Raw genomic sequence first — 24782 nt, 5'->3', positions numbered from 1 at the left:
CCTTCCTTGGAGCACTTTTGATAGAGACTGACCACTGCAGACCGGGAACACCCCACGAGAGCTGCAGTTTTGTGAAACGCTCTGACCCAGTCGTCTGGCCGTCACAATTTGGCCCTTGTCAAACTCGCTCAAATCCTTACACTTGCCCATTTTTCCTGCTTCTAACACATCAACTTTGAGGACAAAATGTTCACTTGCTGCCTAATATATCCCACCCACTAACAGGTGCCGTGATGAAGAGATTATTATTATAGTTATTCACTTAATGTTATGCCTGATCGTGTATATTTATTTATGTTTTTTAAAAATACAAAAATTCACAGATTTGCCAAATCGCACACGGTTTGTTTTTGATTAATCGTGCAGCCCTAAGACAGATATTGGCCGTCTGGTCAGTTTCGGTCGTAATTAAATGGCTGTTTTTGACGATGTCTTCTTACCTTGTAGTGGACAGCAAGATGTAAGTCTGTTCTATGAAGATCTGTGTCTGCAAGCCATCAGGGATTTCCTTACCATTCCTAAACCACAGAATATTCAGGTCCTGTGCCTGGCTCACACCATAGAGGTCTATGGAGCAGTTAAATGTGACCTCTGCCCCCTCTGACCGCCGAAGTGTGCCCGCAGTGGGTTTGAAGCGCAGCTTCTGGATATCTTTCTGCGAGAGATGTACACTGGAGGCTCGTCCCGGGACAATCAGTGGTTCTGTTGCCTGCGTTGGACGGAAAGAACGTCCCTGTCTCACCCACTGGGGTGAACCTCCATGCTGGACGACAGCGAGGGGATGCTTCCAACTGGCAGCTGTTTTGAGGAGATCAGAGTTTTCGTCAATATAAGCATTTCATGACAGTGTAGATGTTTTACTAAAACTGAATATGCCCATGTGCTGCATTTAAAGTCTGCAATTTATCTAGTGTCCAATGTTATCTAGTATCTAAAAGTGGCAACAACTGCATAGGAACCAAACTTGAACTGAATTGAGCTGAATGACGACCTCACTGTTTTCTGTAGAGCTGCTTTATAAATGATTTCACTTTCTTTCATAATCATCTGAACTGAATTGAATCAACATTGAATTGAACAATTACATTACAATGTCTTTTTAGAGCTGCTTCACAGCAGCTATTGAATTGTTTTGATCATTATTTTCCTGTTTATCACTGTAAAGCTGCTTTGAAATCATCTGTATTGTATAAAGCGTTATATATAAATAAAAGCGACTTGACCATGGTACTACAATGCATCTTTTGAGTTATAACGCACATACGTACAGTATATGTAATAGGGCTGGGCAAAAAAAAAATTGATTCTCAAAGGCCACGAATCCATTTTATTCACATATTTATTTCTGCAAACATTGAACATAAGATTAACGTAAATCGAATTACTAGTCTTCTCCAAATCTGCGGAGCCATTTGATGAGACATCACCCAGACGTTGCAACACCCCCACAGCCCAGCACATAACCGCTAAAAATAGATCACATACATGCGAATGCTTGCCTTGCATTATGATCATTCTACTTGATGGTTCACTTAAGCACGTACATTAGCCATTATAAACATATTCAAATCAACTGAGTCAATAGACAGCGCAGAACCAATGAGCTTATTATTATAAACAGATTTCCTCAAATAAAAGTTATGCTGTGTCCCAATTGGCATACTATCCATCCTAAATAGTATTTGAAAATAGAATTAGTAAGTCCCAAAACATAGTATGTTGAAACGAGTATTCCAAAGATTTCTGGATGGTCTACTATTTCCTACTAGTGCGGATCGACGCACACTCTAACGGCTGATATTACCCACAACCCATTGCGAGTTGGACGAGGATTTGATTAGAACTACAAACATGACGGATGTGCGAGTCCGACGGTTAAGTAGAGAGGGTTAGATAAAGGGGCTTTAGTAATCAATTATCAGTATTTAACCTGACGAAAAAATATTTATTCAATGTTATCCACATTATATTTCACCTGGAGCAGCATTGAGAACTTTTGTACTGATAAGTTTGGCCATTAACTTTTAAATGCCTCATTATATTTAAACTGCAAACACATGAGGAGAGTCTCCGCATTAAAGACCCACGAATGGCAGATCAACGTGCGACTACATTTCTCTCTGATACGGTAGGAAATTAAATTGAATGTGCAGAATTTTAACTGTGACGATGATTGACAGGGCAGTTTAAACAGTGACGGGACGTACGTAACGAAGCAACAGAGTCCGTTAAAGATGATGAAGTAGTATGTCCCAAAGCTTGCATACTCTTTTGCTACACACTCAAAAGTATGTACTTTTTCTTCACAAAAAGAGTACATACTTTTAGGTCGTAGTATAAGTAGGCGAATTGGGACGCAGCATTAGTCCACATAAGTCAGCACGTTAAGGTATTGTTGTTCGTTGCCACGGCAACTAGTGTCCAGGTATGAACGCGCTTCTCGTGTATGAAAAGTAACTGCACACATGACGGTCAGCAAAATCGCAATAAAAGCTGGTCGTGTACTGAAAATCATCCAATATCCTTTTTATGTTTTAGAATAAATACATCAAAATATCCATAAAAACCTAAATTGTATAAAATACTTCTCAGATACATTTTTTAGAATAAAGTTGCATCAAAATTGCATTGTATTTAACATAATAGTATGCATTTGAGTGTACCTAGAGAGAGTTTAATATACAGGTTTGTGGCTTTTAATTTCTTTTTAAATTACACACTTATAAACTTATGTTCACTGTTCTTTTTGATAAATATAGTATTTGCATTAAATCTATATTCATTGAGTTGAATCGAATCGATTTGAGAGCTTGCGAATTGAAATCGTATCGAATCGTACTGAATCGATATCCAACTGTAATATGTAATCATTCGGTTCCATGATATATGGTGAACATGGTTCAGCCGCTTTTCAGAGAGGGAAATCCCTGTTATTTCGATATATTCTAGTGCGTGACTCAGCTCTGGCATTGCTTCAGAAATGCAGTGGAAAACCAGCATCCTGTTCTCCAAGAGCAAAAGGAAATTCTTTCTCTAAAGGAATCCGTTCTCAAAGGAAGCATACGCAGCTCTTATTGAGAGAGCCTTTTAAATATATACTACAACAGGATCCACAAAACTAGATCAAAACAATCTCGTACAGCACATTCAACAGTGTTTCCCCTACCATTGTTTTGGGGGGGCGCCCCCATACTTTTTTGTAATTTGGGTAATTTTGTTGTACACAGAACAGGGACGCTTTCTTTCAGTTGTTGAATAGTCATAAAATAAGAACAAATTGCAAATGATAGCACAAATAAAGAGACAATTGAAATAAACATGGCTTTAAGTTTTTCAGGTGGGTCTAAAGCAAGAAACACACACCACCAGTAAATAGCTTTCCGTTCCAGCTGGTGGCAATAGTCTGTTTTCGTTATTCAAAGCGGGAAACCGGAAGAGCTACCCTGTATAAACTTCACGAGTTGGTTTACCCATATACTCTTTAGCTAATAAGGTTTAAGCGTATTTGGCTTGCTGTCCGCGGTGGAGGGGCTCGAGGAAGCCGCTTCTACTCAAGCTTAGATTTACCCCCCAGGGACTATAGTGCTAGTAAGAAGAGAATGGAAAACGAGAAGCCTAAATGTAAAGTCGGTGGAGATGGGGAGGTGGAAGGATGCAAAGCAACTGATGCCTGAAGGAGGTAGGAAGTTGCTTATGGTGGTTAATTGAAAGATTAGATGGGTTCACACACACCTCCCGAACTTGCGTTTGTGTGCATCACTAATTGAAAGATTAGATGAGTTCACTCCTTCCGAAATTACGTTGTGAACTTCACAAAGCACCTCATAATCTCGCTCACTTCTGTTTTTTTTTCTCATTTACTGGTTCCCCTGCAGAACAGCCAATCAGAACGATCAGATGGCCCGACTGACCGACAAGCACCGACGCCGATTCAACATGTCGAATCGACTGAAAAATAGCCGACGAGGACCAACGTCAGCGAAAACTGCCCGGCGGCCGACCGTCGGCTTGGTGTGTTCCAGGCTTAACAATATTCAGGTAAGAAATACTACAGAAATGAAAGTAATCAAATGTAAAATAACACTGGAGAGTTTTCATTGTAAAAATGAAATACAGATTAATGCTTACAAATTATTTTCTTGTTTGTTCTTTGATTAATATGACGGACATCATCAGGAATATTAGGATGCTGTCACTTTAAGAGCTTATGCACGGATCCAATATACGGTTACACAACATGCATTTTTCTCTCAACTATTTATGTTCCAAAACTGATTGTATTTACCTGAATACTCATCAAGACGGGCATTTGACATCATGTTGTATGTATTTGGCCGTTTAAGCACAATAAGCCATGAAAAATAAGTCAATTTGGTACTCGTGAGGCGGCTTTATGTGCCCGACACTTATATAGATCAGTGGTGTGCATGCTTTTGGTGTGAGCGAAACCTGCGGGAATTACTAAAATTGTGTGCAATACAAACACTATTCAACAACAGCGAATTAGTGAGTGAAAGGAGGCGGGTGTGTGTCAATTCGCCGTCAGAGAGAAGAGAGAGTGTGAGGACGCACAGCTGGTATCGGTGTATCGACACTGCAGGAGTATTGGAACCGTTTCAGATATTTCAAAACTGATACATGTATCGAAATATCTATATTTTTGACTGCTACATTATAAAAATCAAACATAGTTTTGCTTCATTGAATCATCAAAGTGAGTCTGGGATATAAATTGTTGAAAACACTTTACAATAAGGTCTCATTTGTTAACATTAGTTCCTGTATTAACTAAGATGAGCTTACAATAAGTAATACATTTGTTAATGTAGGCTATTTAATAATCTTTGTTTAATTTTAGTAAGAATCCAGCTGTTTGTTGTTTCTTCATGTTAGTTGTGCATTAACTAATGTTAACCATTTTAACAAATCAAACTTTTGATTTTGATAACATATTAGTAAATGTTGAAATGAACTAAGATTAATAAAGGCTTTAGAAGTATACTTCATTCTCACTCATGGACAAACACTTTAATTTAATTTTTTAATAACATTTTAAAACCAACGGTTGTGTTTTTCCATTTGACCCAAGCATGGGTTGAAACAATCTAGATATGAATCATATGTTTGTCAATTTATCAAACCTATTCATATAATAATACACTTTTGGTTTTGTCATTAAGATTTTACTCTTGATATTTAACTAACTTCCAAACTCTTATTGGAATAATTCAGAAATATCTCATATTTTTGGCCACATTAACTAAACAGAGTCACAGAGCAGCAATATTTAGTTTCTAAACCGTTAGCACAGATTATTTCAGCAGTGTAATCCTCTAAACTTTACCGTGAATTCCAACGATCTTTAATGCCTGGAAATGTAATGTCATATTAATGATATGAATATAATTTAGTTCAGTATGCGTCAATTATACTAAAAAAAATTGATTGTTTCAACCCATGGTTGGGTCATGGACAAATCCAATTTTTTAATTTTTATTGTTAATCCAACCGTTTAATTTTTTTAATCCAACCGTTCAATTTTTAAATTACATTTTTAAACCCAACGGTTGGGTTTGTTATTTTACCCAAACGTGGGTTGAAATGACCCAGCATGTTGTTGTGTGGGTTCTGTAAAGCGCATACGTAACAACTAAAACAAACAACTAAAGTTCTCTCTCATGTAGAAAAGCTATTTTCCACTAAAAGATTCTGCGCATAAATCAATTCCATATGACAACAAAGCAAAATGCCATTTTAACAGCACAAGACAAATCTCATGCACAAGTTAATACAACTTTTTCTGAACAATACACTTTTTAAGGTTGCTGATTCAGTTCATCCACAAAGAAATCACAGTAAGTTTAATGAAAGCAAACATCTTACCAGTTGTCACTGTGACTGGCTGTGAAAACAATCCGACGAGCAGCAGTGGAGTTAAAAAGCGCAGCATCGCAGAGAAACTTTTGCCTAAAAGAACCCCCATAACGTTTTCTTTTCTTTTTCCTCTCGTATAAATGTGTCAGACGAAAACGCACACGAAGCAATGTATGTGCAGATCAAACAACATCTTTTCTAATTACTCGGGGTCATTTAACACACGAAGGAATGTGTGTGTTTGGTCGTGACGACTGCAGCTGACTCCACGCGCGCTCTCGATGGAGGAACTCGGTCCCTCGCATGACGTCACACCAGCAGGTTGGGGTCGGATGCGCGCTTCTCACAAATTCACTACTCCGATGTTTTGTTTTATATATTGTATGTTTTGACGTATATTTTTTATTTAACACATTTTAATTTACTTTAACATTTCATCTTGTATGTTTATTTCACGTGTTCTTTATTTACTGCTTATTTTACAGTTTGTTAATATTTTAGAATTAATATTTTCATGCTTATTTGTAATGGCTAAAGTCCCGTACACACCAATAACGATAACTATAAAGATAACTAAAGGGATAGTTCACCCAAAAATGAAAATTCTGTCATCATTTACCCCATTTAACCCCCCCCCCCCCCCTCCAAACCTGTATGAGTTTCTTTGTTCTGCTCAACACAAAGGAAGATATTTTGAAGAATGTTTATAACCAAGCAGAGAGAGCAACCATTGACTAAATTACCATAGTTGGGGAAAAAATAGTAAGGTAGTCAATGGTTGCTCTCTCTGCTTTGTTACAAACATTCTTCTAAATATCTTCGTTTGCGTTCAGCAGAACAAAGAAACTCATACAGGTTTGGAACAACTTGAGGGTGAGTAAATTATGACAGAATTTTCATTTTTAGGTGAACTATGCCTTTAATGCTCGAGCTCATAACGGTAGGATGGATTCTGATTGGCTGTCAATGTTTTTATCGTTCATCAGCTGATAAAATCGTTCTGATAGTGATTCCAACGAAATCGTTTCTCTATATCGTTATCGTTATAGCTGTGGTGCGAACTCTGCTACTGAGAACGATGTTTCGAACTATATTATCTTTATAGTTACCGTCCTTGGTGTGAACGGGCCAAATTGTTGACAAATATACATTTCATTGTCCAAGTACGGCACTTGCTGTGTTGTTCTTTTACTTTCAGACATCGTTTAGGTCTCCTATACTTTTCTAAAATATTCTGTGTAACTACTTTGAAACAATATGTTTTTTTAAAGGTAGGATGCGCTTCAATGTGCTAAAATAAATGAAAAGCGAAACAATTAACAAATTACCTGACTACTAAACAGTCAAATATACTATCATCTAGGATTTCAAGTACATAATGAAAGACTGCCATTACATTTTGCTTACATTTTATTCAATTTCAAATACTACATGGTAATAAAAAAAAAAACCGACCTTCATTTGTAATGTTTTCAAAACAATAATTAGATTTGCCCACAAAGTGGCGCCATTCCATGGTGTAAAACAGCTCTGGAACATGTTCTGCAACTAGTTAAGTTATATAACTTAAATAAGAAAACTCTTTTCCACATTAAAAAGCCTTACATTGACAAATTAAACAATTTGACAGCAATTATGCAATGATCAGGTTGAATTCTGACACCAAAAGGCTAAAATGCATGCAGAGAGTTACTGAAAATGACTGACTTCTTCCCACCTCACAGTCAATATCTTGTAGAAATTGCGTCCTAATGTGACCTGCTGCTTTTTGATGCATTTACCCATTAGCAATAGCCTCTTTGCGCACTACATTCTCTCTCAAAAGACCTGTGCGTCTTCTGAACTAAGTCAATGCGTTGAGAGATAAGAGTGAAAATGAGTTGCAAAATGAGTCCTCTGAAAATGGTACCATCTTCCCCGAGTCTCTTAGATAAGATTCAGCAAAGTTCAAGGGCAGAACACCAAGAAAATCATGTCTAAATCAGACAAGTCTGAATGTCTCCGTTTCCCTAGACCCTTTGCAGCTGCGGTCGAGGTGTTAGATGGGGAAAGGTGGACATCCACATGACCGCACGAGGGGCTTTGGAGTTGGCATTGGAGCCGGAGCTGCTTTTGCTCCGGTGGATGTTCTCCGAGCAATACGTCTTCATCCGATACAAGTTGGCTTTGCTCTCACAGCAGCCCATGGAGCTCAGGAGGATGCACGCGTCTTTCCTGAAGGCCCTGGTGAAGATGGCATAGAGGAAAGGGTTGGCGCACGAGTTGATGGGGTAGAAGAGCACCAGGAGGATCTTCGAGTTGGTCACCGTGATGAGCGGGACTTTGAAGGCCGCGGAGATGGCGAAAAACGAGATGGGCGCCATGCACAGGAAGTCGGTGAAGATCAGCACGGCCATGCGCTTGGCGATCTTGGCGTCTGCGGCCCGTCCCGGGAACTCTGGGTTGCGGACGGCCGTGTAAATGCACACGTAGCAGCTGCAGATCACCAGGAAAGCGCCCACGTTGAAAAGGAGCAGGAGGATAATGTAGGCTTGGGATAACGGCGTCTCGATGTCCATCGGCAAACACATGCTGACCTTGTTGTAGCTGCTGACGCCCATCAAGGGCAGCAGAGCCATTGCTAGACAGAGCAGCCACCCGCCGACCATAATCGCCGAAGCGTGGCTCAATCCCAGACGCCGTTCCAGCCGGAGAGCGTGCGTGATGGTGTGCCAGCGCTCCACGGTAATGGTGGACAGTGTGTAGACGGACAACTCGCCACCGAAAACGGACAGAAACCCGGCGATGCCGCATCCCACTCCTGTCTGCCACTCGATAGCGTGCTCACTGTAGTGTCCACGTGTCCTGAGATCCACTGTGGCGATCATGAGGAGATACACGCCTATGCAGAGGTCAGCGAAGGCCAGGTGGCACATGAGGAATCTCGGGACGGTCAGTTTGCAGCGGCTTGTAAATATCACCAGCAGCACCGTCAGGTTGCCGGCGATGGCGAGGACGTTGATGAACCAAATGGCCACCCGCAAGAACCCGAAGCCGGCGATGTCCTCGCAGGGGTTGAAGGCGTCCGCCTCGGGGCTGCACTGCAGGGCTGCTTGCGGCTGACACGGGTCCAGCTCTGGGTAATCGAACTCGATTACGTTCCTAAAAGTGTTTTCTGCAGATGCAAGAGGACCGTCCGGCATTAGAGAATCGTCGATCTCAGATGGACTGAGAAAGGACAGGGTGAAAAAGGTCAATGTCAACAGTATTATTAAATATATCGTGAAGTCTCTTACGCTCACCAAGCCTGCGTTTATTTGAAAACTGTAATATTGTGATATATTATTACGTTTTATTCATCAATGAATCCTGAAAAAGGTATCACAGTTTATAAAAAGTATTAGGCAGCACAACTGTTTCCAACATTGACTCATGACATGTGACTCTGAAGACTGATGCTGAAAATTCAGCTTTGCATCACATAAATAAATTATATTTTTAAGTATATTTAAACAGAAAACCATTATTTGAAATTGTAATACTATTTCACAATATTACAGTTTTTTCTGTATTTTTGATCAAATAAATGAAGGCTTTATGAGCATAAGAGACTTCTTTCAAAAACATTAAAAATAGTAATGTTTCTACACTTTTGATAACTCAAACTAAAACTTAAATAAAACGAAATAAAAACGGTAACACTACAATAAGGTTCATTGGTTAACTACATTGGTTAACATGAACTAATAAAGAACTGCACTTATAAAGCATTTATTAATCTTTTGTTAATATTAATTTCAAGATTTACAAATCCTTTATTAAAATCTGGTTAACATTATATGCACTGTGAACTAACATGAACAAACCATGAACAGCTGGATTTTTATTAACTGACGTTAACAAAGATTAACTAATGCTGAACAGAGGTGTTGTTCATGGTTAGTTAATGTTAACTAATGCATTAACTAATGTTAACTAATACAACCTTATTGTAAAGTGTTACCAGTAATACTTTACAATAAAGTTAACTACATTAGTTAACATGAACTAATAATCAACTGCACTTATAAAGCATTTATTTATCTTTGTTCATGTTAATTTCAACATTTACTAATACTTTATTAAAATCTGGATTTTAGTTAATGCACTGTGAACTAACATGAACAAACCATGAACAGCTGGATTTTTATTAACTAACGTTAACAAAGATTAATAAATACAGTAACAAATGTACTGCTCATGGTTAGTTCATGTCAACTAATGAAACCTTATTGTAAAGTGTGACCATAAAAACTATACAGACATTTAAAAAAACCTGAACATAGTTACTAAAACTCCAAATATTAATAAAAACTATAATAGTATTTGAGCAATACTAAAATTAGAAAGGTTTAACTTGTATTATAGCTTAGGAGACTTGATGGGATTTTTTGAATCTTCTGAAACATTGTAACAGTTGTTTCATCTAAAATTATTAGACAGTAATACAAATAGTAATATTCAATGTATTGTTGATATTCTGTATGCCCAGAACTGTCAAATCCATATGGATTGCATAACTTGGTCTGAATGCCAAGTTCACTTTGTGATCTCAGACTTGATTCCAGACTTTGGTTTCCTGGCAAATCGGATTACAGTTGGAGACAACTGGAGAGGATATAAATCTCCTTTTTTATGACAAAATATGAGAAGCAGAAGACAAAAATGTTCTTGAAGTCTCCATTTGCTCTTATTGGTTGCTGACATACCAGGTGACATATTAAAAAATATTAATTTAGAAAAATTATTTCCTGCTGAATCTATAAAGACGATTATTATTATTTATTTAGAGCTACAAAAACAGAACACAACATGTCAATTCTACATCACACTAACAAAACATACCCATCCAGTGGGCTGTTGTCACCACAGTATGATGATCCATTTCTCAATGCAGCAATAACAGAACCCTCCCTATATGAGAACGAGAAAAAAAAGGCATTGAAATATACTGACGATCTTCTGCTTTGAATTTGAATCATAATATCAAAGATAAATGTCAAGTTCTTTTATTGGAGCTTAATTTCATGACGTTCACTGAGGGAGGAGTGCTAGTGATGCTCATTCAAAATGGCAATGAATAAGATGAGGGGAATATTTTATTCCACTATGGCTCATAAACTGATGGCGTGTTGGATGTGCTGACCTGTTGGCGTCCCAGCTGTGCAGGGCGCAGCAGTGGCTGGGATACGTGAGCTGCGCATCTCTCAGGCTCTTCAGTCCCTTCAGTGGAGGCAGTCTCTTCAGAGCGAACGCTGAGCGAGCCACCAGCATCAACACAGACTCCAGACCATGAGAGGGCAGCGTCTCCAATGCTGTAGACGAAACATCCCTGGGGAACAACAGAGAGTGAAAATGCTGAAGTTGGCATGAAACAGAAGCTGTGATAGTCTTTTTTTTCCCTATTGTGACGTATTTTTAAGTGAAACGGCTTCTCACACAAGAAAAAATGTAGGCTGGGACTTGATTTTGTCCATGATGGTTGATGGTTGTGGTTTGTTATTGGTGTATCTCATGAGAGTGACAGGTTGTCCCGCCCTCACGCCAGTAAACGCCCCACCTCGCTTGAAACCAGCCCTGCGTTCCAATGTCAATACTATCCTTCTTAAAGGGTTAGTTCACCAAAACAATTTAAAGGGATAGTTCACCCAAAAATGAAAATTAGCCCATGATTTACTCACCCTCAAGTCATCCTAGGTGTATAAGACATTCTTCTTTCAGACGAATAAAATCAGAGTTATATTAGAAAAAGTCCAAGCTAATCCAAGCTTTATAATGGCAGTAATAGTTGCTCTGTTTTTGAAGTTCATAAAAAATGCATCTGTCCGTCGAATAACGTGCTCCACGCGGCTCTGGGGTGTTAAAGGGATAGTTCACCCAAAATTGAAAATAAAGTCAGTAATTACTCACCCTCATGTTGTTCCAACCATGTAAGACCTTCGTTCATCTTCGGAACATAATTTAGTATATTTTTGATGAAATCTGAGAGCTGTCTCACTCCTCCATAGGCTTTCAGAGGGAATGAAACTTGATGGCCCAGAATAGTAAGTAAAAACGTAATTTAAGGAGTCCAAATGACTAGTGGCTCTGTATTAGTGGCTCTGTATTAAGTCTATCATGCGACGAAAATACTTTTTGAGCGGAAAAACAACAAAAATAACGACTTTATCCCACTATTATTGTTGTTCAATTTGAGCCTCTGACGAGAGTTCACGGGAGTGCCACGACGCATGCGCGAGAACTGAGATTACGGCACTCTTCTTCTATTACTACTTGTTACTCGCTGCTCACTCTTTCGGAGTAGGGTTAATCTCAGTTCTCGCGCATGCGTCGTGGCACTCCCGCGAACTCTCGTCAGAAGCTCAAATTGAACAACAATAATAGTGGGATAAAGTCGTTATTTTTGTTGTTTTTTTTCCGCTCAAAAAGTATTTTCGTCGCATGATAGACTTAATACAGAGCCACTGTAGTCATTTGGACTCCTTAAATGACGTTTTTACTTACTATTCTGGGCCATCAAGTTTCATTCCCTCTGAAAGCCTATGGAGGAGTGAGACAGCTCTCAGATTTCATCAAAAATATACTAAATTATGTTCCGAAGATGAACGAAGGTCTTACATGGTTGGAACAACATGAGGGTGAGTAATTACTGACTTTATTTTCAATTTTGGGTGAACTATCCCTTTAATAAAGGCCTTCTGAAGCGAATCGATGAGTTTGTGTAAGAAAAATATCCATATTTAAAACTTTATCAAGTAAAGTTCCAGCCGATCGCCTTCCGTGGAAAAGTGTTGAAAGTGCCTTCTTGCAATTCAAGATGCGTAATTCGTCTGACGAGCGCACCTGGTAACGTAAGCCTTTGATCGGCAGAGGCACTTTCAACACTTTTTCCATAAATTGAATATGGAAGTCGGTCGGACGAAACTTTACTTGATAAAGTTTTAAATATGGATATTTTTCTTACACAAGCGCATCGACTGCTTGTGTAAGAGAAACACAACCATTCACTGCTATTATAAAGCTTGGATTAGCCAGAATTTTTTTTATATATCTCAGATTGTATTCGTCTGAAAGAAGAATGCCATATACACCTAGGATGACTTGAGGGTGAGTAAATCATGACCTAATTTTAATTTTTGGGTGAACTATCCCTTTAATTAATAGGGTCATTAATTACTCACCCTCACGTCGTTCCAATATGAAAGTAGGAGCTCTCAGACAATTCCAATCATACAAGCTGCAATTATAAGCTCTACGAGGACGTGAGCACTTTTTACAAGTTAGTAATTGCAAAATGGTTAAACGCACCTACACATTATGTTTACTTTGAAATTTTGCCTTGTGAAATCAAACAGAACCAAGAAGAAAATGCAACATTTTAACAAATTATGGGCCCTATCAATGCGCCGCCAGGTGCAACTCAAGTGTTTTTTGCTAGTTTCAGCCCGACGCAGTTAACATTTTCCCATCCAGTGCCACGTTGTTTAAACAGCAAATGTACTCGCACCCTCTGTTTGCCTATGTGCGTGCTAGTCTGAAAACCAGGTGTGTTCAGGCACATTGTTGGCGTTTTGCTATTTTGAGGACCTGAAAACGACTGTAAATGCAGTATTTTTTGTGTTATTTAAAGGCTGTGTTAGTATTATGTGCCTATAGGGGGGTGCACGACGCGTGTACACGCTGCTTATTACACACACAGGGAATTACACACACAGCAGCAGCACACACAAATTTTTTAATATTACAAATACAATTATTCCTCTCTGGAGAAGCGTTCAGTCTTTCCGCTCGCAAATTCCGCCATGTAAATAGTGAATCCGCCATGGCGTGAGCGCAACTGGCTTTTAAAGGGAAAGGGAGATGAGACTTTGATTGGTTCATTGCACATTATGCCCAAAACACACCCGTGACTCATTAAGAGACTAGGTACAACTCTTTTGGACCATGAGCCTGGACGTTTTTTCCGTGGTTAAACTAGCAAAAGTGGATTCGGACACGCCCTAAGTGCCCCTGCACCATGCGCTTCAGAACATGCGCTCAGATCGTTAAATTAGGGCCCTGTATGTGAATTTTGACACCTGGGAGGTCCTCAGTCCTGCTCCTCAAGTCCTTGGTCCATACTGAAATCAATCACACCTGAACCAGCCAATCAAGGTCTTCAGGTTTTCCTAAAAGCTAAAGGTAGGTGTGGTAACACTCTAGTCTAGAGTAAGGTAATGCACCCCAGCTTTAGTCATTCACATTGACATCTGATAAGACCCGACACAAAGAGCTCAGTCCAATGAAGATGAACGGTGAAATGAGCTCTTCACAGTGAAGTAAAGAGCCAGAATTTGCAAGAGAAAGGGTAGTCTTGGCAGCAGTATTTAATTGTGGGATCACTTACAGCGAAGTGGGGCCAAATGCTTTTTTGAAAGCGTCTTCATGGATCAAACGCAGATCTTTGTTGTTCTTTAATACTCTGCAAAACAAACAGATTATACCGTGATCATACAGCACACATACCGTAGATAAATAACAGGAATAAAGCAGAACTGAATAGAGATTAGTGCATTTATCATTTGTAAATACTTACAGTTTATCTATTATAGTTCCATTGAAGGCATGGCTTTCTATTTCTTGAAATCCATTGTTAAAGAGATTCCTGAAAAGAGAGAGAGGGAAGCGTTTATTAACATATAATGACTTAAACATCATCCAAATTCAATGGTTGTATTGAATATATTATTTCAAGTACATAATGTTTGGTTTAAAAATATTCAATATTATGCGTGCTTCAGGAAGTGTTTGTGATTAAATGCTGTGCTATCTTGTTTGCATACAGATACAGAGATTGAAGGTTGCGTTTCTTGTACACTTACATAGACTAAGCAAAGATTTGATTAATCTAAGATGATGGGGCCTGTTACCCCATAAAATTGATTTCGATCTGTCTTGCTTTTGTACACCAATAAAATATTCCTTGTTTTGTTGAACTTGTTTATTATAGGAGTTATATCATGAGGAGTCCGTCCAAAAAGAGCATTTATTGAAACTAAAAAAATGTTCTTCAATTAAGAGCATAACTCAGATCATTTCATTCTGATCTTAATGGTTTGAGGAGCTGTGATTTTATGGATCTGTCACAATGGTGATGCAAATAGGCTGTTATTAAAGGATGACACCGTGTACTTGATCCAAAAGAAAATCCACAGCTCACAAATAAGAGTTGCACAGCGACAGTGCCTTTAAATCATCTATGCAAAGAGTCTCTTTATTTCTTAGGGTCAGAGAGAGGGTGGAAAACAGTGCTAATTTCGCCATATTTTTCCATCAACAACATTTTTTCACTGATGAAAACAAGACAATAACTAAACTGAACAAAATTATAAACGCAACACTTTAGTTTTTTCCCCCATTTTTCAAAGATCTAAGACCTTTTCTAAGATCTGTGTTTGTGAGCACTTCTCTTTTGCTGAGGTGGATGGATTATCTCGGCAACGGAGAAGTGCTCACTAACACAGATTTAGACAGATTTGTGAACAATATTTGAGAGAAATAGGCCTTTTGTGTACATAGAATTTGTCGATTTGAGAAGAGATTCAATCACAGTTAATCGTAACAATCTCTGGGAAAACACAAAATGTACAATACAATACAATACAGGGCTCGACAATAAGGACTGCACAATGGCCCGGGACAGTTGAAGGAATTGACAAAAAAGTTCATCATGCATTTGCAAAGACAAATAGACATAAAAATGGAACTGCCTGGTTTGGTGAGTTTCCTTTTTTATATGTATATGTGTATATATATATATATATATATATATATATATATATATATATATATATATATATATATATATATATATATATATATATATATATATATATATATATATATATATATATACATATACACAGTCAGCTATGTCTTAAGTCAAAGTAAACAGTTTAACCCCTTAAGCCCTGAAGGTATTTTTTGAGTTTTTTTGTCTGAGTGACATATACAACTTTAAAGACTCATAACTCCAAAACTATAGTAAGGAGAGTCAAATGGTAGGTATCATTTGTAAGCAAACATTTATATTTTTGGAAAATATAAATTTTATTATATTTGGACAATATATTGCTGAGAAACTGCTGATAAAAGGCTTTTTTTTAAAAATATATTTTTAATAATTTTACAAATATTTCTTATGTAACATTCAATAACTCAGGAAGGAAATAGGGCAGCAGAATAATTCTTTCTATAATAATTCTAATTCATTTTTGGTGATGTTCTCCTATATGTGGTCTGCATCTGGATCAAATTTTGTGGCGATATCATAAAGTAATCAAAAGTTACAGCATTTAGAACAAAGGTAGCCTTTTTGTTCAGTCCTTGACATTTACAAAACTTGTTTTCTGAGAGAAATACACAAATTGAAAGACTCATAACTCAAATTATAGCAAGGAGAGTCAAAAAGTATGTATTATTTGTTAAAACACTTTTAATATTTTTAGAAAATATAAATTATTATTACATTTGGACAATCTAATGCTGAGAAACTGCTGATAAAACATTATATTATTACAATATTATGTATATTATATTATATATTATCACATAATGGGTATCATTTTAAAGCTTAGAATCTCAGCTTTCCAATGAATCTATCATTTTTGATATGCTCTTGACGAGCGCTGAGTTATTCATCTAAACCGGAGTGTACCGCCCCCGGGCGCCCTCTAGCTGCTATATAACGTAAATGGCCATATTCTGCTAAACTGCACTGATCAACACATCATCTGTGAGGAATATCTCGTGATCGACGCAATGGATTATGGTGTCCTTGGTCTCTTTTTAATCGTGGGAATCTTCTGCAAAGAAGGTTGTGCCATGTTTAACGATCGGAGAAAGTTTCATGAAGCTACAAGGGTAAACGCGACTTTAAAGCTACTGTTTATTAGCGCATGTGCTCCTGTCAGGCTATAATGTGTAATAATTCAATGAGGGATATTTTCTGATTCGAGTGACGGATTGTGGTGTTCTTGGTCTTTTTTTAATCGTGAGTAATCTCGATTAAAAGTTTTAATCTGCTGTAAATAAGGATGTGCCATTTTCAACGATCAGAGAACGTTTCACGAAGTTACAATGATAAACGTGACTTTTGTGCAAAAACAGCATGTGCTCCTGTCAGGTTTCATGTACATAATTCAATAAATCATAACTTCTGATCTGAGTGGCAGATTATGGTGTTTTTAACGATCGGAGCTTGTTTCATGAAGTTACAAGCATAAACGCGACTTTAGCACAACGTTAGCATATTTAGCATATTTGCGCCTGTGAGGTTATAATTCAATGAGTGAGAACTTTGGATGAGAGTGACGGATTGTTGTGTTCTTGGTCTCTTTTTAATCGTGTGAATCTGCTGTAAATAATGGTGTGCCATTTTTAACGATCGGAGCTTGTTTCATGAAGTCACCAAGCCTGTAGTGCTCCTATCAGAAACTGAAGCTTCCGCGCCTCGATCGCCCCCCGGTGGCCGGTCCCAGTATAGCTCCTAAACCCCACCCCTCCAAGTATTTGAATGGACACGAGACACACTAAACAATTCAATTACACTTCAAATAATTGTGTCCTAAAGATGGTTTCTGTCATTTTAGGCAGTTTTTATTACGATGATTTCATTTCAAGTGTTCGTTTTTTAAATAAGTTTAGTTTTAATGAGTTATGTGATGCTATAAAAACGGGGGTATGACGTCATGATTGACAGCTGAGATTGACGGCTTCTCTGAGTGAAGTTGTCACTGAGGCACTAACAGACTTTTTCCGGGATTTTTGGGAGGAGATTGGTAGGGCTATTATCTCCAAGTCGATTAGTCGATTATTAGTCGATACGTTCTGGCTCGACCAAAATTCTGATTGGTCGATTTTTTGCCGCGTTCATTTCATTAGTTTTGCTGCGTTCATTTTATCAGTTTTGCTGCGTTCATTTCATCAGTTTTGCCGCGCTGCGTTCATTTCATCAGGTGAAAAGCACTAATTGCTAATGGGGGTCTTTTGAGAGCACCGCTGTTTCACAGGTAACAGTCTGTCTTCAGAACACCCCCATTGTTTTCACTTCTTTTGGATTAGCCCAACCCACTGGAGAAGAGAGACAGATTGAAGAAGGCTAGTTTTCTTGTATATTATTTATTTAATTGTGAGAGCGTTTTTTTCTGCTATTGATCTGGCTTGTTTAATAAACATTCCTTTTTTATTAAAGTGGACGTGCCTTTTGTGTTTAAGAGTAAAAGCTTTAAGTTAATAGTCTATTCGTGTCTCAGCCACGAAGCTGAGCTCAGCTCCTGTTTGAGCTGCACAGAGCGGCTGAAATGATAGTGTCTGTCAGATCGCTGAGATCGCTACTGCGCAGACTTGGCCCCAAGATGTCAGCGCCGTGAGCGGGCATACGAAAGCTTCAACTATGGTCAGCGGAAGTCAATGAAGTCGCGTCGTCCATATTTTTTTACGGTCTATGGAAGTCACCAGCAAAAACGCCAAGTCTAAGCAACTGCTATTTTTGTACTCCGCTCATGTGCTTCTGTGATGTTTTCTGTGTGCCATATTTCAACGAGGGATATCTATAGATCTAAAAGACAGATCATGGTGACTTTGGGCTCTTTTTAATCGTGAGAATCTGCTGTAAATAATGATGTGCCATTTTCCACGTTTCATGAAGTTACAAGCGAAAAACGCCACATGAATGCTGCATCAGTATATTATTTACATATGGGTCTTGCAGGACTTAACTTACAAAAACTCGCTAAAAGTTTAGTCAAAGCCCAAAACAATTAGGCTTGTTGTATTAGACCTTTCAAATGACATATGACACATGACTATCTGAGCTGTATGATGTGATTGACACATGGCAGAACATAATAATCCCCCCCCCCCCCCCTCCACTTTGGAGATAATCATAATGGCTACATTCATTGTAAAGTTTAGACTCTAAGCTTTCAAATGACACCTATTTTGTGTTGATCAATGCAGTAGTTTTGAAAAATATGACAATTAATTTTTTTCACAGCTAGGTGGCGCCCTCGGGCGGTACACTCCGTTTTATATTAATAACTCCGCACTCGTTTTGAGTATCCCAACATGGATAGATGCATTGAAAAGCTGAGATTCTAAGCTTTAAAATTGTACCTATTTTATGTTATTACATTCAGTGGTTGCTTAGTAACCCCCCCGCGATTTTTTTTCGCGGGGGGGGGGGGGGGGGGGGGGGGGCAGTTCAGGTTTAAGGAGTTAACCTTCATTCGTCTCACGCACTTTGTAACAAATCAGTCCGTCGTGGGTCAAAATGAGCCGAAGCACTAAAATTATACTTTTTTTATTTTTTGGTCTAAAAAGCTTATATCATTTCATTTTTATTAAAACAAATCTATTTTAATGCAAGTTTTTTGGGGGGAGATTTTTTATTTAATTTACCTTGAAATTACTAGATTTTATCAAAAAATAATATAATTTAAGCACATTCTTCACATTCTTTCAACTTAAATTCAAAATAACTCAACATTTCATGCATAGCCTTGTTAATTCAGCTCAGAATATCTCACGTTGGGTGTCTCTGCTGACCACTTGTGGAAAAATAATAATATAACTTGATATTTCATGACTCTTGCCACTAGATGGCCTTACAGCTCTATATGGAGCAAATGAGCTGTTCCGCTGGGTCCTAAAAGCAGTTCTTCAGTTTATTTCTTCAGTATGCATTCAGATACTCATGTAGACATTAAAGAATAATTTTTTGAGCTTCTTTTAGGGTTTTCTATGTATACTGAAGCATTCCTCACATTCCAGTCATTCCTAAGGGGGTCATTTTGGGACCGATTTGTTACTTTTTAAAATGTCAACCACATAAATTCCTCAAATCCAGTCAAATTGTTTGTGTATTCATGGTTTAAAGGTACAATATGTAGTTTTTCGCCGCTAGAGGTCGCCTATTCAAAACAAAGGCATAGCTTGATGACGCCGAGATTGAGCACGGAATCATGGGAGTAGTCGTCTTCACCTCTTCCGCTCATGAATATGTGTGGTAACGCAGCGTTGTTGATCATATTAGATACATTTGAGTGTGTTGAAAATGATGTTATAATGTTAACGCTGCTATAAGACACTAGTTGCACACAGCAGTGAGCTAGATCGATATTACAATATTATATTAATAAATGCTGGATGGCTTGTGTTACTAAATGGTATGCAATTCACGAGTTCGCACTTACATATAATTTATAGAGAGTAATTTAATGCGTATTTGGCGTGTTGTCCGTGGGGAGGGCTCCGAGCTCGGATTTAGGGCCGAACCCAGAGTACCCCCGTAAATGTAAGTGGTTTCGAGTAAAAAGTGTGGAGAAGGGGTGGTGGAGGGTTGCTGATAATGGTCAACAAACGGAGGTAGGACTGCTGCGTATATATACAACTCTATTGTTGATTGGCTGAGTGCTCTCCACCTGTGTCAATTATCTGAACGTGCTTCTCCCGAACCTTGTTAATAAAACACCATTTCATTTGAAAACATATTGTGTGATGGAGAAAATGCTGTATTACTGTACAGTAATTCGTTTTCTGTCTATACATGTATCCAAACAGTTGTTCCCTTGTCTAATAAAACATATACTATATTAAAGCGTCTTTGGTGTTTCCATGGTTTCTACAAAATAAATCTGGAAATCGAGGGTAACGTGTGTATGATGTCAATGATGATCCTGGTTAAAATGGCTTATTTCTCTAGATTTAAACATTCTTGGAAACATTTGGGATAGTGTACGTACACAAGTCAACAAAATATATAACAATATATATATATATATAAATATATCTAGTGGTTTTAGGATATTTTAATCCAAAAATCGTACATACTGCACCTTTAAGTGCAACAAAAGTCCTAAGTTCTTGGACCACTCCAGTGAACACTTTTTTCAAAAATTAATTTCAGGTCAAAATGACCCAAGGGACGGATGTGTAATACCGAATCCGTGTATTAGTTCTTAAAGTGACAGTAGCATAAACATGCTTCTGAGTACGTCGTTAAAGGTTTAGTTGAAAATTGTGTCATCATTTACTCACCCTTAAGTTGTTCCAAACTTGTATGAGTTTCTTTGTTCTGTTAAACACAGAAGAAGATATTTTGAAGAATGTGAATGTCAATGACTCATTGACTTCAATAGTAGGGAATAACAATTAGTTGGTTACAAAAATTCTTCAAAATACCTTCTATATGTGTTCAGCAGAAGAAAGAAACTCATACAGGTTTGGAAAAACATGAGGGTGAGTAAATGATGACAGAATTGTCCTTTGTGCATGAACTATCCCTTTAATGTTAATTCAAACAACAAAAGACAAAGATAAAATCAACTGCTCTTGACTGAGTAACTTTAGTATCTTTAATAAGGGTTTTTCCAAGCACTGTTATTTTACATTTGATTACTTTATTCAATTTCCCCAGGTAGTATTTCTTACTTGAAAACTACTGATAGACCAACAAACCTAAAATACTGTTTCATTTGTTCTATTTTATTTATTTGTTCTTATTTTTAGATTTTAGTTGACTAAGGATCACATGATCCTTCAGAAATCCTTCTAATTCGCTGATTTGCCAATCAAGAAACATTTGCTATGTTAAACACAGTCACATTTTTGTGGAAACCATTTTTTCAGGTTTTTGATATTTGATGTATGGAAAATTCAAAAGAACCGTATTTACTAGAAATATAATGTTCTGTAGCGTTATAAATGTTACTGTCACTTTTGATTTTAATGTATCCTTGCTGAATAAAAGTATTAATTTCTTACTGACCCCAACCTTTAAACAGTAGTGTGCCTGCATGTCATGTGACCATTTACCAGCATCGGAAAACCCTAAACATGCGAACGAGTTGTTAAATTATTGAAAAATGTACTTAAAATTTCAGGTGGTGCTTCAAGCTAATATTTTACAGCAGGTTCAGCTGACAATTCCTGAATTTCTGGTGTGTGTAGATCACAGCCATAGTGTGAGATACTCACATTGTGGTGAATTCACTCGTCATTCCGCTGAAAGCATTTGATGGGACTGAACGCAGGTTGAGGTTATCACAAATATCCCTAAAAAAAGAACAAAACTACTTTAGTATTTTCAACAATAAGTTGCAAAAACAAAACTCATGGACAAAAACCTATTAGTCTCCTAATCTAATACACCTGTGCTTTTCTTATCCAGTGATCTTACTCATCGGTCTCTGAAAGAGTGTATATCTGTCTCTTTCAAAACACCCCATTTTCTGTCAGCTTGAAAAGGATAACAGACGGTAGCGTGCCCGCATTATAGCTTCACTATTACTTTCCATCATTCGCTCTCACTCACAGACGAATCCGCAGGGTAAACTCACAGTGTGAAATAGGGCTCCAGGGAGAAGATGGAGGTCATGTCAGGGAATACACTTATGCCAGTGTTGGAAATGCTCCTGTAGGAATACAAAGCAAGAGGAATTGGGTCTTGACCTGTGCAAGAAAACGTAACCAACAAAACACAGGTGTGTCTCAATCATCTCCCGAGCATGTGAATCAGTGTATCGTGTACACGAATCCAGACACTGGTAAACACCCTGGTTCAGATCTGATGTAACGTCAAATGTGACTGACTTATAGGGAACGTCTTAGTTACTAAAGTAACCCCCGTTCCCTTAAAGGGATAGTTCACCCAAATATGAAAATTAGCCCATGATTTACTCACCCTCAAGTCATCCTTGGTGTATATGACATTCTTCTTTCAGACGAATACAATTGGAGTTATATAAAAAAATGCCCAGGCTCTTCAAAGCTTTACAATGGCAGTGAATGGTTATGTTGTTTTTGAAATCCATAAAGGTGCATCTATCCATCATATAACTGCTCCACACGGCTCCGGGGGGTTAATAAAGGCCTTCTGAAGTGATGTGATGCGTTTGTGTAAGAAAAATATCCATATTTAAACCTTTATAAACTAAAATAACTAGCTCCGGACAGACTGCCATGCATTGATTTACAGCGAAAGAGTAACTCCTGACCTGACGCATGACGTACCGGGGAAAGTGGAAGCGCAGAGGGCAGAGCAAAATAAAACACCGGTTATGAATTAGGAGGCTAAAACGAGAATTTTTAAAGAGAAATGTTGGAGGATTATAAAATATAAGAGAAGAGGAGCTTGAGTTTGTCGGGGTCAAAGCTTGCGATGCTCCTAACCTGCATAATACGTCTCGTCAGGGGTTATTCTTTTGCTGTAAGTCGACTTGCGTAGGCCGTTTATCGGAAGCTAGTTATTTTAGTTGTTTAAAATTTTAAATATGGATATTTTTAAAATTCCCCCCCGGAGCCGTGTGGAGCAGTTATATGATGGATAGATGCACTTTTATGGACTTCAATACAGAACTGGCCAATCACTGCCATTATAAAGCTTGGAAGAGGTGAGTAAATCATGAGCTAATTTTCATTTTTGGGTGAACTATCCCTTTAAAGTAGGGAATGAAAATATCACGTCCCATTGCCACAACCCCTGTACCTCTGCTGGAATGGCCGGGACCCCATCTCAGCTCCTCAGCAGAAAATGTAATGCGTAAGTAGCATTAGCTTGTTTTGTTAACACTCAAAGATGATTGGGCTCTCAGGAAAGATCCCAATTCATCAGTTTAGTATTAATAGGGTGACCAGACGTCCCGTTTTTCCAGAGACAGTTCCGTATTTCAGCTCTATTTTTAGTGTCCTGACTTATTATCCTGTATTTCTTCTTTATCTTTGCTAGGTGATCATATAAAAGCGAGTAGCAGTCTTCTGTCACGTGAATAGCCTAATCAAAGGTAGCCAATCGCATCATAGTATATTTTGGAGGAAAAAAAAATTACATTCCAATCACAATTCGTTATCGATTAACTTTTTTGTTTGTTTTTTTGTTTAATCCTTAACTGTCACCGTCCCACAGGTGGGACGCCTGGTGCTCTTTTTTTGATTGCATTTTTTTCTTATAAAATATTTAAGTAATTATCATAAATTAGGTATTATTGGAAAGCTTACAAACTCAAAATTAACCATGGAAACGTTACTCTAAATTATTCTAGCGGGCTCCTCCCCTAGTGGGCGTTGTCATGTTTCATATTACAACAATTATTTTAACTACTTTATAATCAAAATCTTTTCCAATCTTGACAAAACACATATTGTCGGAAAGGTCTGAGTCTCAAGGGTCCATATTTGGTGACTGTTTTGTGATGGAAGTGATATTTGGACAGAAATGTACAGGAAAATGCATAAAAAAAACAATCAATGGAATTTGAATGACACCCAGTGGCTATTTTTGGTATAGCGCCTAAACAAAATCTCATGGGAACTTCAATTTTTGTGATATCAACTTCAAATTTGGAACACAACTTGGTTAGACATATGGCTTTGATTTTATAGTAATTTTCGAGGAACATTTGTTTTGTAAAATATATATTTTATATGAAATAAAAAATATTTAGTTCAGTATTTTTCATTTACAGTAAATTTAAACTTCCATAACTTTTTCATACTTTCAAATTTGGAATTGCTTAGACCAAACTTTGGTCTATATTCCAAAGCATTCTTGAATTACAGCCCTTTAAGTTTGGATAGTGCATTTTCATGTGTATTCTGAAAAAGGGGGGTGACATTTAAAGGGTCAACATGTATAATCGGCGTCAGGCCGTTTGTGAGAGAGAGAACTCTGATCGGCTGTTCAGTTTAGCGAATTAGTCAATGTACGAGAATAATAGCAAAGAAGTCAAAACGGTACAGATAGAAGGCTGTTCTATTCTTACGTCACATTACTGAGTGTTCTTGAGTGAATATTTTAATATTAACATGAGCGGAGTGGAATAAAGAAAGTGTTCAGCAGGATGATATTCAAA

At 37.8% G+C, this 24782-nt stretch overlaps 2 protein-coding genes across 3 annotated transcripts in view; both read right to left on the bottom strand.

Moving 5' to 3' along the window:
* The window catches only part of mertka (c-mer proto-oncogene tyrosine kinase a), a 54952-nt gene extending 48773 nt beyond the window's left edge, over positions 1-6179 (bottom strand). Inside the window, exons 1-2 of one of the 2 annotated variants that reach the window (XM_079843397.1) lie at positions 5884-6179; positions 441-798 (exon numbers count right to left, since the gene is read on the bottom strand). In XM_079843397.1, coding sequence (XP_079699523.1) covers positions 441-798; positions 5884-5983 — 458 coding nt within the window. In that variant the 5' untranslated portion in view covers positions 5984-6179. The remainder of the gene's footprint in view (positions 1-440; positions 799-5883) is intronic. The other variant, XM_079843398.1, reaches the window with a different exon arrangement.
* Positions 6180-7281: 1102 nt separating this feature from the next.
* Positions 7282-23445, bottom strand: lhcgr (luteinizing hormone/choriogonadotropin receptor; the record flags this gene model as incomplete). The annotated part of the gene is made up of 8 exons (XM_079842280.1): positions 7282-9081; positions 10738-10806; positions 11039-11224; positions 14279-14353; positions 14468-14536; positions 21910-21987; positions 22272-22346; positions 23420-23445. 8 exons carry the CDS (start codon positions 23443-23445, stop codon positions 7884-7886), a joined length of 1776 nt encoding a protein of 591 aa, XP_079698406.1. The 3' UTR covers positions 7282-7883.
* Positions 23446-24782: the final 1337 nt, after the last annotated feature.

This window comes from Gobio gobio (genome assembly GCF_949357685.1).
Source record: "Gobio gobio genome assembly, chromosome: 18".
NCBI lineage: Eukaryota > Metazoa > Chordata > Actinopteri > Cypriniformes > Gobionidae > Gobio > Gobio gobio.
The sequence above is the reverse complement of the archived record's forward strand: the minus strand, read 5'-3'. Positions and strand labels throughout refer to the sequence as shown.